The sequence below is a fragment of the Vicia villosa genome, linkage group LG4 (assembly GCF_029867415.1).
Source record: "Vicia villosa cultivar HV-30 ecotype Madison, WI linkage group LG4, Vvil1.0, whole genome shotgun sequence".
Taxonomy (NCBI): Eukaryota; Viridiplantae; Streptophyta; class Magnoliopsida; order Fabales; family Fabaceae; genus Vicia; species Vicia villosa.
In genome coordinates, this window is record NC_081183.1 from 11,254,749 (window position 1) to 11,268,410 (window position 13,662).

The 13,662-nt window shown below is 35.6% G+C and overlaps 1 protein-coding gene across 1 annotated transcript; it reads left to right on the forward strand.

The window, feature by feature from the left end:
* The first annotated feature begins 3,812 nt into the window (after positions 1 to 3,812).
* Positions 3,813 to 7,658, forward strand: LOC131594481 (transmembrane 9 superfamily member 3-like). Its single transcript, XM_058866628.1, has 7 exons — positions 3,813 to 4,156; positions 4,350 to 4,390; positions 5,340 to 5,922; positions 6,042 to 6,179; positions 6,294 to 6,450; positions 6,557 to 7,041; positions 7,226 to 7,658. Exons 1-7 carry the CDS (start codon positions 4,008 to 4,010, stop codon positions 7,443 to 7,445), a joined length of 1,773 nt encoding a protein of 590 aa, XP_058722611.1. The 5' UTR covers positions 3,813 to 4,007; the 3' UTR covers positions 7,446 to 7,658.
* The last annotated feature ends 6,004 nt before the right edge of the window (positions 7,659 to 13,662 follow it).

The following is a 13,662-nucleotide window of genomic DNA, read 5'->3' on the forward strand; positions in this document are numbered from 1 at the left end:
ATATTTGTATTGTATTTTGTGTTTTGAGAATTTGATTGTAAACTTAGCTTCTAGAGCACTTATAAAGTTAGTGATGTTTTATTTGTATTTTGATAATAAATATATGCAATACTTATATATTCAATTCATAAAATGTTTCATATTATTTTTTTTAATTTTTATTTGTTTAATATAATAAAAGCATAAAAAAAAAACGCAACCTACGAAAGCGCTTCTGAAAAAGTGCTCTTATAGGGCAAGCTACGAGAGCGCTTTTCTTGTAAAAGCGCTGCTATAGGGGGGCCTACCAGAGCGCTTTTCTGGAAAAAACGCTGCTATAGGGGGGTCTACCAGAGCGCTTTCAAAAGCGCTCTCGTAGCCTACGGCAGCGCTGGCTTTGGCAGCGCTCTTAAAGCCCAAAAAAGCGCTTTTAAAGCCCTTCCGCGTTGTAGTGCTCGCAAAATAAATACGCAAGACATTTTTCCACCACTCCATTTTATGGAGGAGTCCTTGGTGCCAAGAAATTATGAGAGATTTCATGTTCTCCGCAAAATTATTCAAAAGAATCATTTTGGAATTCTTTACCATGATCACTTCTTATGGAGGAAATTGTTAGTGATTTCTTATTTTGAATTTGATTTGCATATTTCTTGAATGCCTTGAATGCATCACTTTTCTGCACTAAAAAGAATGTCCAAGTGTATCTAGAGAAATCATCAATAATAACTAAAGCATATAAATTACCTCTGAAGCTTCGTGTTCTTGATGGACCAAATAAGTCCATATGCAACAATTATAATGGCCTTGTAGTGGACACCACATTCTTAGGTTTGGAAGTTGATTTTGTTTGTTTTCCCTTTTGACATGCATCACAAAGTTTATCTTTGACAAATTTTATCTTAGGCATCCAATTACAAGATCATGTTTGATTAGTTTATTCAAATATTTCATATGAATATGAGCAATTCTTTTGTGCCAAAGCCATGAGTAAATATTGTACGCCATAAGACATTTCACCTTCAAAGATAAATCATCAAGGGAAATCATAAATATATTATTTATTCTTTTACCTTTAGATTTAACCTCGTGTTTGACTTCATCTTCTATCCAACATTCATCTTTGGTGAACTTGATCTTGAAGCCTTTGTCATAAAGTTGGCTAATACTAAGAAGATTGTACTTTAGTCCTTCAACATAAAGAACATCTTCAATGGATGTGAAAGATGGTGCTCCAACTTTGCCAATGCAAAGAACTTTTCCTTTGTTGTTGTCTCCATATGTGACATATCCATTGGCCTTAAGCACTATATTTGAAAATTGGCTTATATCTCCCGTCATATGTCTCGAATAACCAGTATCAAGATACCATATGTTTGTAGTGGTCTTCAAGCAAGCCTACATAACAAATTAGGCTTTTATAAGTACTCAATGTGCCTTGGGTCCTTCATTATTAGTTCCCTTCTTAACCCACACATAATATCCACTTGCCACACTAAAGTTTCTTACATAGCAAGCATTAGGTGCATAGTCACTTATACCACAATAAAAACAAGTAGGAACAAAATTAATTTTGTATCTAGGCACATAAGTTTTCTTTTTAGGAACTGTTTGCCTAGGGTGATTATGAACTATCCCCCTGTAATTTTAAGGTACCCCCTTAAACGTGTAAAAATCAGTGAAAAACAAGGGGGGTAAATAAAAAAACAATTTTACAGGGGGGTCATAGGGGACAAAAACATAGAACTTTTCATATTTCAAAGGGGTAATCCAGAAAAAAAATTATAGGGGGTAACCCGAATCTCGCCTATATGGTAGGGGAAAAATCACTATTAACCCTTAAAACAAATAATTCTGGCTCTGTAACATTTAGGAAATCGATTTACTAAAATGGGTAATCGATTTCAATCAAGCGTTGCGCCTAAAAATTTTGAAAACAATGCGCAGGAAATCAATTTATCAAAAACATAAATCAATGTCTACGATAGATAAAGGTTTTCCAGAAAAGCAGTTTGGCTCTGTTACGAAAGGGAAATCGATGCCCGTCTTGGGGTAATCGATTTCCTGAGTTAAATTTGCAGAAGATATTTTCTTTTCCAGCCAAAACAGTTTGTACTATATGAACAAAAATGTATGCACGCACATGAGTCGTGGATTATTTTGAGCACTTATTAATCAATATAAACACACACTTGTACCTATAATGCTCAAGCTCCATATAGCCTTCAAAAAATATCTTGAAACTTGATACTAGCTTTGAGATTTTGACACTTGAATGATACATTGCTTCCAGGTCTTTTGCACATCCTTTCTTGATCCATATGCATAATTGTTGACTTCATCAAAACACATAATTTGAAGAAACTTGATTTCACAAGATGTGATGAAGTTTGAATGAGGAAGAAATATGAAGATTCTTTCTGATTTTACACAACTGATACCATAAAGGAACTCATAGAAGATTCATAACGTGTATTCATTGATATTCAACTTAACTTATACAAGGCAATAGAGAACCCTTTATATAGGGTTTGTTTACTTGCATGGTAAGTAACAAAAAATAACAAACTAACCTAATAACGTGGGGGATATAAAATGTTAGAAAGTTAATGTCCCATAACTAAGTAATCATCATTTAATATTCTCATTAGTTGCTTAACTGTAATTAGAGCTGTCAAATGGGCCGACCCGACCTAGTCCGCCCCGGTGGGTCAATATGTTTAAATGAGCTAGTCCGATCCGACCCGATTACTTAATGGGTTACATAAAATGAGCCCAACCCATCTCTCAAAGACCCGTGCGGTCCGATGGGCCAGCCCGACACATATTTCAATATTATAGTTTTAATTTTAGAAAAATGATGTAATGGATAAATGTAACATAATATAAGTAGAGAGTCATCATAAACGTATATAATTGATGTTTAAAATATTTATCCACAAATATATATGAATACCACAAAAACGTCCATGTAAACGTACAAGGTAACTTAATATTATCACCAATACTTATCAAATTTTCTCTTCATCTCACAACCATTTCCTTGATCACATCATCTTAAAAATATATCTTCATCCTCTTTAACTTTTCTTTATCACTTGAAAACACATTTATGCAATCATATTTTATCTCAATCTTTTTTCCCTAAAACTTATAAAAATATTTTTTTAATGGGCCAGCCCGAAGCCCGCTTGGTCCGACACAGCCCATGAAAAACATAGGCCCGATGGACTGGCCCAAAAAGACAGGGTCGTTGTTTTTTAAGGTATCTTACGGCCCGACCCGACTAAATTGTCGGGCTTATGGGCCGGCCCGATGGGCCGAACCTATTTTGACAGCTCTAACTGTAATGTTTTGTATGATGATTTAAATATCCATGTTCAATTATTAAGGTTAGAAAGTCATATTTTCGTCTCAATTATCTCTGATTTCTTATTATCTCAATCTCTCCATTATTCATACTTATTTTTTGTGATTTTGAATTTTATCCAACAAATTTAACTTCCACTAATAATATTTTTCCTAATTCAACTAATAAAAATATTAATATCGTTTAGTTAGACATGAGTTTGAATATTAATTATTAAGATTGAAAATATAAATTTCTAATAATTATGATCATTTCGTCTATTGATCATAGTAAATTAAATAATATAATAATAAAGTAATTTGTAAATATTTCTTTATCTTGTAAGTAAGTAATCGATAATTAGTACTTCATTAAAAAAAAGTGAGATTTTATTCTTATTTTAGTGTGTAAAAATAAATTAATAGTCAATTTCCTTAATTACCAATCTAACAAACAAATTAAAAAGCTTATGTAAGGTGAAGAAGCACCAAACATAAGAGTAAGGCAACAAGTCTACGTCACTTCACTATAACTCATCTTCCTCTTCTTTTTCCTACCAACACCCCCCATTCCATTTCCTCTTAAATACACCCCCTCTTCACTTTCACTCGACTCGTTTCATTTCAAATTTTCCATTATAACTCAGATTCCTCTTGGTTGAACTAGTAATCAACAATCGTTAATGGCGAAGATGAAGCTTCTGTTCATCATCGCCTTCTCAATTTCCTCTCTCGTTTCCACCGTCAGATCTGATTCGTCAGATCACCGTTACAAAGAAACAGATCCCGTTCCTCTCTTCGCTAACAAAGTCGGTCCCTTCCATAACCCAAGGTAGTTCCTTGCTTCACTCCGATCCGGTGTTCACGCGCATTGCACGTGCTGGATCCGTTTTCGTTTCGTCAACTTCACAATTTTCCTAATTGCGTTCAGATTCATTAATTTCTGATTAGTTTTTTTAATTTGTTATTTATTAATATTAATATTGTATTTGATTTGATAATAATGTGTTGATTTTTGTTTTCAGTGAAACTTATCGTTATTTTGATCTACCATTCTGTTTGCCAGGTTAGTTTTTATTCAATTTTTTTATTACTAGTTTTATGTTAATTATGTTTTTAAATTTAAATTTAAATTGTGGTTATTTAAGGTTTTGATTTGAAGTTATGGTTATGTTGTTACCGTTTAATTGTGGGAAATTGGGGTTAAACTCTATAACACCGACATCTCTGAAAGAAACACCGACACTTTTGATTATATGTTTTTCAAATTATTACCATGTCGCCATGTCAGTGCCGTTTTCGTTTTTGGGGGTGTTCGTGCTTCATAGGGGTTAAATACTGTTGAAGCTGATACGATTGCAGTTAAATACAGTTGGTGGCTTGATGCAGCCATAATTTAAGTTGTATAGATCTCAAGTTTTGATTTTGCTGCTAAAACATCAAAACCTTGATGTGATGGCTTAAAATAATTGGGGTCAATGGCGGTTTCTTAAGACAGATTCTTAAATCTTGATGTAATGGCCAAAACAAATGGGGTCAATGATGGATTTTAAAGCATTGATATTAGTTATGATGAGATAATCAAAGGTTGATAATGTTAGATCCATCATGTCTTTGAGATTTGACAAAGTTTTACGATGGCAGTAAGGTATTATTAGATGCCAATGTTTTTAAATATCAGACTTGGATTCCGTTTGGTTAGAAAAATCATGTGTTTTCTCAGTTATTTGATTTTAGAATTGATTGGCTTTTAGTCTAACTTTGCAATAAGGATTCAAATCACCAAGTTAAATGGTGGACCAATTGATCAACATTGAATGGTCGAGATATGCAATGTGATTGTGAGATGGTATGCAATATGCTTGCCTAAATACCACAGCTGGTTTTCTTATTGATAGTTAAGATGACTCATTTTTTTATCTCTCTAACTTGGGAAGATTCAAGTTTTTAATTTGTTTGCATTTTTAGATGTTTTGTTTTTGGGGTGTTGAATTGTTTGAGGGTTTGGTTTGTAGATCATTTGAAAGAGAAGAAGGAAGCACTAGGTGAAGTGTTGAATGGGGATCGTTTGGTTAGTGCTCCTTATCAACTTGAGTTCCAACGGGACAAGGACTCTGTTTCGGTTTGCAAGAAGACACTTACAAAGGAAGATGTGAGCAAGTTTCGGTCCGCTGTTCGTAAGGACTACTACTTTCAGATGTATTACGATGATTTGCCTATTTGGGGTTTCATAGGGAAGGTTGATAAGGAAGGGAAGGATCCTAGTGATTATAGATACTATCTTTACAAGCACATCCATTTTGATATCTTTTATAACAAGGATCGTGTTATTGAGATCAATGTGCGAACAGATCAGAATGCCCTTGTAGATGTTACTGAGGATAATGAAGTTGATGTAGAGTTTCTCTATACTGTGAAGTGGAAGGAGACCAACACACCCTTTGAGAAGAGGATGGACAAGTATGCCCAGTCATCTTCTCTTCCCCATCATTTGGAAATCCACTGGTTTTCGATTATCAATTCGTGTGTCACAGTGCTCCTCTTGACTGGTTTTCTTGCAACTATTTTAATGCGGGTCCTTAAGAACGATTTTGTCAAGTAAGAAGCTTTGTTTATTTGTGATTTAGGTTTTCATTGAATGTGATAAAGCTAGGCAATTTATATAATTTGTTCTTTCTATGAGCTATAAATATTGTCCCTGGTTGACTTCTCACTAGGTATGCACATGACGAGGAGACTGCAGAGGATCAGGAAGAGACTGGTTGGAAATACATCCATGGGGATGTTTTTAGGTTTCCCAAGTTCAAGTCTGTATTTGCAGCTGCTCTTGGATCTGGTACCCAATTGTTTACCCTGTGAGTTTCTCCCGACCAATCAAAATGTCTCAATTATAGATGCTTATTTTGGGACAATTATGTTGTGATATTTTAGTATTAATTCATCTAAATAAATTGTATTTGTGCCTTCAGTACGGTGTTCATATTCATATTGGCACTTGTTGGTGTGTTTTATCCGTACAACCGCGGGGCTTTGTTCACTGCACTTGTTGTCATATATGCACTCACTTCAGGAATTGCTGGCTATACTGCAACCTCATTCTATTGTCAACTGGAAGGAACCAACTGGGTATTGGCTTGCATTTCTGAGCAATTTGGTTCAGAATCCATTAAATTTGCACTTGTTTTACTTTTAAGTCATTAGTGATTTCATCCCCGTCCTTCTATCATGACAGGTTCGGAATCTGCTATTGACGGGATGCCTTTTCTGTGGACCTCTGTTTCTGACATTTTGCTTTTTGAACACTGTTGCAATCGTCTACAATGCCACTGCCGCCCTCCCATTCGGCACAATTGTCGTTATAGTTCTCATATGGACACTTGTCACTTCTCCTTTACTTGTATTGGGAGGGATTGCTGGGAAGAACAGCAAGGCTGAATTTCAAGCTCCCGTCCGCACAACTAAATATCCAAGAGAGATTCCACCTTTGCCATGGTATCGAGGATCAATTCCTCAGATGGCGATGGCAGGATTTTTGCCTTTCAGTGCTATATACATCGAACTTTATTATATATTTGCCAGTGTTTGGGGTCACAGAATTTACACAATCTACAGTATTTTGTTTATTGTCTTCATCATTCTCTTGATTGTCACTGCTTTCATTACCGTGGCATTGACATACTTCCAGCTTGCTGCTGAAGATCACGAATGGTGGTGGAGGTATGAAATAACTATATTTTTTCATTTAAATTCTTTCCTGCACCAATTCATATGGTTTATGGTTTATAGTCCTCGTGGCTAGGTATTAGCATTTAGAAGTGAACTAATTTCTCAATTAGCAATCTCTTTGATGGGTCATTTTCTATGACCTGCACACTTAACCGGTGTTCTTATTTCCTTACAGATCATTCCTCTGTGGTGGTTCAACTGGATTATTTATCTATGCTTACTGTCTGTATTACTACTATGCACGCTCGGATATGTCGGGATTCATGCAGACCTCATTTTTCTTTGGATACATGGCCTGCATATGCTATGGTTTCTTCTTGATGCTTGGAACAGTTGGATTCCGTGCTGCATTGTTCTTTGTCCGTCACATATACCGATCAATTAAGTGCGAGTAGGCATTTTGTTTGTCCTCTCAAGTCTTCTAGAGCTTATTGTCTTAATTTCATAGGCATTCTGTAGAAAATTATAGTAATTTTGCAGTTCTTCTGTGTACTAAAAGGGAAGCTGGGTTGAGCAACTTGTTAGATCACAAACGGTACTTTTTGACGATATCGTCTGTATTATCATATCTTTAATCAAACTCTTGAAATACTTTATTTTTTTGTCGATCTGATCGGAATTCTTTCCTGTTTTTCAAGTTTGGTTAAAACAACTCAGTTACATAAAATTATGGCGCTGAGATTAGCAGAATCACCGAATCACAGCGGGTTACCGCAATTATAATAAAAGCTAAACACTACACTTTGGAGCTTATCAATGCACATAATGTTGGTTGGATAATTTATATTGAGATGTAAAATGCTTCAGAAATTCCATAATCAAGTATCAAGGAACTTTACTGCAGAAACATGAAGATTAAGAAACATTCAATCATTTGTCAAAATACATAATAGGAATTGGGGGAAATGAAGTCAAATTTATTCAAAATAAAAGCAAAAGAATTGAAAATAGTGTAAAATCCAATATTAAGAGATTTGTTTGAATTTTTTTTTTTTGTGAAAATTGTTTGGATTTAATTCAATTTTTTTTTAAAAATTTTAACACAGCCCCACTTAACCAATTTGGTTGTATTATTGCTTTAATATGATATATTATACATTAAACCATTATTTTTTCTATAATGCTAAGTTTATGATAGTTTTATAAATTTATAAATTTACCGCAATTCACGCTCTCCCCTGCTGAGACGCCAACAATATGAGTCCCGAATCTCTTGGCCGCCCGCTAGAGAAAGCACAACCCCAGATGAACAAGAAGCGCACCTGTACTCATCCCCTCGAAGATCGAAGCTCCCCGGGCGCCATGAAAATAAAGGCCAATTGACGACCAGATAACCGTCGTTCACCTCCGCACAAATCAAAGTATCAACCAAAGAGCTTGCCACCACGCCAGGATGACAACACTCGACGAGAGAGGTACGACCAATCTCTGTCACGGTCTTCGGTTTTGAGTGATGAAGATGACCCCCGTGGGCCGTTATCTCGAGCGATCACGGACCCTCCCCTTCCCATCGGGCTAAAAGAATCGCCAAGCTTGGAAACATACGATGGAACAAAGGACCCCGACAAATCCATCACTACTCGAAGGTAGGGTGCGATGACATGGTACAAGAGACTCACCGACAAATCCATCACTTCCTGGAGAGACATGGGAAAGTAGTTTTCGCGGCACTTCACCGCTTTTCGTCGCCATCCAAAGTCCGTGGCGAAGCTCGAAGCAGTCAAGCAAGGAAAAAATGAATCCCTCCGAGCCTACATAAAGAGGTTTAATCGGTAGGCCATTCAGGTATCCACGACTGATGACATGAAGAAGTAATTGCTCGAGTGAGGACTGAGCCCCCGCAGTGACTTTGCCAAAGAAGTCAACATTAAAACGCCCGCATCTCTGGATACCCTCCTCCTCAAGGCGCATGCCTATATTCAGTACGAGGAGAAGGAAGCCACATACAGTGCTCGAAACTATCGACACCATGAGAATGCTAGAGTTCCACATGATGACCACCCAGTAACTCGCCGAGGAGGGGACAAAAGAAAAGAGGATAAGCTCCGCGACTCTCGGGAACACAAAGGACCTACTGACCAGTTTGCCAAGTATACATCGTTAATCACTTCTTGCAAGCTTATTCTATCCGAATGTGCGAACTCATAATTTCTCCAGGGTGGAGTCTGTTTCCCCAGGCAAACAAGTCCAAGTACTTCCGGTTCCACAAGAGCCACGAGCATGTTATTGAAGAGTGCATCCACCTCAAAGATGCAATTGAGATCCTTATCAGGGACGAGCACCTCAAGAAATACACCAAGAGAAGATACGATCCTCGGCAAGACGCCTTGGAAGTGAAGAAGGTCGAGGAGGAAAAGCCACCCTCTAACGTCGCCCCCAACCTGCAAATCGCCATGCCATGTGCGTCTCTCGACCCGAGGACTTATATGTCCTCGACAAGGCCAACCCCCATTACTTTGCGACACCCAGTGCATGGGAGACCTTCCCCTCCGCCATGGTCATAACTGGTAGGGGATTCAACAAACTCACTATAGGTTCAGTGAAGAGAAAATTCGAGCAACTCATCGATGCAAGCTCGAGCAAAAATTCTACCCTCGACAAGTGCCGGGGAAACTCAGTTCCTATCACGTTATACCGCAAGGAACTTCCCGGTGGATCCCCAAACTCCAGAATCCCCTTGCTCGTGAGAGCACAAATGGCTGACTTTGACGTTTGCCGCATATTGGTTGATTAGGAAAGTTCAGTCGACATCATGTACTCCCAGCTATTCTTGACTTTGCAGCTCGGTGAAACACATTTGACACCCTACGTGGGCTTTGATCTACATGGCTTCAACGACGCAACCAAAAATCCATGTGGATATGCTAAACTGATTGTCCCTTTCAGAGCAACCGAGACCGCCAAATCGGTCAAAATCCAGTTCTTAGTAATAGACTGTCCATGTTTGTATCAATGCATCCAAGGAAGCCCAACTCTGCCCGAACCGGTCACCTTACCCTCCACCATTCATTTAAAAATGAAGTATTACACATCCAAGGGATCCCCACAACGCGAAATCCTACGAGTCACGAGAAAAATATCGTCCTTATACGCCTAAACTAGCGAACAAAAAAGCGTCAATGGCGATTACCGTCCACGACAACGTGAGCTTAAATTAATGGGTCACTTTATATTTGTATCATTAAATAAATATAATATTTGATTTTTATAAATATAAATATATAATCATAGTTTTTCTATGATTTTTTATATTTCAAAAATATTGAATGATTTTCTCATTTTCAATGTCCGGAAAAGTATCTCTTAATATAAGTAACTAAACAATTATTTAACCACTCATCTTTTATACAATTTTTCATCCAATTCTTAATAATAATATTTATAGTTGAGAAAACTCTTTTAGTTGTTGAAGTCCCCATCGATAATTAACCACTCATCCTTCATATGATTTTTCATCCAATTCTTAATACTAATATTTATAGTTGAGAAAACTCTTTTAGTTGTTGAAGTCCCCATCGATAATATAAGAGATAATTGTTGGGAATTTTATAAATAATCAAAAATTTATGAATCCATACTCGAATTCAAGATGAAATAGAAAACGGAAGTGTGCCTTTATGATCCATGTAATTTTGATGAGAATATGATGATCTTGATAAGCAATGACCTTTCAATTGTAGATTCCTTTATTCCTTAGTTCCTCTTCCAATGGGATAAAGAGAATAAATATTATATGATATTTTCTTGTAGTGTCTATAATTGGGGACCATAACCCTTTATTTATTAGAATCACATGCCCTTTCATGAAGAGTCATGTTTATTCAAGGTTTCTTATTTCAATTTTACCCATCACAAAAAATAGAAATAAGACTTTTGGTATCTACACAATATTTTCATGACATTACATCCTTAGCCATAAACTTTACATTAAATAGATCACTTTAATTTGACTAATTAAATAATGGTCCTAACACATTAATTTATTACATGTATGACCCAAAAAATTCTAACAATCTCCCACTGGTCATATATGTATCCTTATAAATGTGTTAGACTCTATGAGCTCAAAAAATTTATATTCTAAACATCATACATATCCCTATCTCGTCCATTAGTTACATCAATATATAGGACCAAAGCAGTTTTCATTATATCAGTTATAATTAAACCCATCAATGATCACAAATATAAATACAACTAAATGACATAGATTAATCATGAAATGCGTAGTATGAAAATCACATGAAGGTGATCAATACATGTCAATTTTCAACTGGTCCTCCTCACTTTAATGAAATCAATATTATCATACAAAGTGTAATGAACTGTATAACCAAACTTTATTTCTGATCAGAACGTAATAAAATATAAGAGTATGTATATATGATATCAAAACATAGAACATAAATAACAACAATGACTAACTCCCACTAAACCAAAAAATCCTTTAATTGTATAACACTCATGTGAGCAGCGTGCTCATGAAAGGCCTTGGATGAAAGCCCATTTGTCATAGGGTCCACTATCATGGAGTTTGTCCTTAAATGTTCTATAAAAATTTGTCCACTTTGTACTCTCTCCGACCAAATTGTGCAGGAAGAGATATTAACACCAAATGCACGAGTAAGTCATCCGACAACTCTAACTTTTGTGCATTAAGTTTGTTGGAAACAATATTAGACATTTCCATAATATACTTTATTATGGTTTCGTTGCCTTTATACTTTATAGAAATCAAGCTTTGAAGAAGTGTGCTTGTTTCCACTTTATCGCTTTTAGCAAAACGCTTTTCAATTTCAGCAAGGAAGTCTTTAGCACTTGTTATTTCTTCAGATATAGTGCCCCTGAATGCCTCTGGAACACCGCACTTTATGATCATGAGACTCATGCAATTAGAGCGATCCCACTTCTCATAATTTTTCTTTCAATAAAGGTACTGAAGTCTATAGGAGAAGGGGATGATTTATTCAAGGTTTCTTATCCAATTTTACCCATCACAAAAAATAAAAATAAGACTTTTGGTATCTACACAATATTTTCATGACAATTACATCCTTAGCCATAAACTTTACGTAAAATAAATCACTTTAATTTGACTAATTAAATAATAGTCCTAACACATTAATTTATTACATGTATGACCCAAAAAAATTATAAAAATAATTAGCTAGTATATAGCAACAAATAGCAGTTTTGTAAAAACCGAACCGGATCGGCCGATCGGACCGGTTGGACCGGGAACCGGCCAGGTTCGCTTGGCGGATCGTCCCTGTCATCGAACCGGAGGAAACCGGCGCGAACCGGTGTTAACCGGGAAAACCGGTGGTTTGTGCGGACCGGTGGTTCAATTGCTTTTATTTTTTTTAAATTTTCTTTTACTCAAAACGACGTCGTTTTGAGTTTTTTTAAAATTTTTTTTAAAATATTTTATTTCCAGCACACAGCCACACAACACAACACAACCACACGCATACCCCTCTTTGTTTCAATCTGCAGAGCACACATCAGCCATACGAAAAATAACAACAACAACCGTCTGCTTAATCTCCGCCGTTGACCGCTTTCTTCTCCTCCACCGCGCATCCATCATCAATCTTGCCGCACCACCGTAAGTTTTCCCATTGTTGATTATCATATGTGTTAAAAAGTTAGGGTTAGTTTAAATTGAAATTGAAAATCTGTGTGTTTGTAGTACATTAGTAATTTTATTCAATGTCAATCTTGTAGTAGTTTTATTCAATGTCAATCTTGTAGTATTTTTATTCAATTTTTGTGTTTCTTGATCGAAGAAAGACATAGAAAATTTTTGGTAGCCATCTTTGTTTTACTTTAAAGTTTAAACAACTACTGTGAGGCAGTGGCTTGCGCGTGCAAAACAAATAAGAGTGGTTTTTATTTTTCAGGTTTTAGAATGCTAGGGCACTATTATTATTAGCTTGAGTTAATATGTTTTCATATTTGCTTTATAGAGTTACTCTAAGCCAATTCATTTTACCTGTCATTATTTTCTTCCCTTTATTTTATTTCTTTTTCATCCTATTTCCAGCCTTTATAAATTTAAATACTAACCATCTTTGTCTCTCTACTATAAGTGAGTAAACTTTGTAGTAGTTTTATTCAATGTTTATGTAAGGGACATGCTTTTTAAAATTTAAAATATTGACATGCTTGCCGCACCACCGTGTGTTTATGTATTGATGTATTTACTGTTTTCATTTTCATATTAGGGACATGCTTGTTAAAACTTAAAAGATAACAATTGTTTAATCTGAAAATAATTGTTTATATAATAACGATGTGAGTTCTGCTAATTGTTATATAATCGTTTCATTTTTAAGGGATATAATTGTTTAATCCTTATGGTTATATAATTGTTTCATATAAGGGACATGTTTATGTAGGTTATGCTAAAGTCACTTTTAATTCATCACATCTTTATAATTTATGTAGGTTCTAGACAGAGGAGAAAAGACTGATAACCTTCATCACCAAGTTAGTATGTAATTTATGTGTCAAATATTATTTTATTTATGTGTCAAATATTATTTTTAGAGTAGAAAAATATATCATTCAATATATTTTTAGCATATATCAATTAGTGTTTACAGGAAT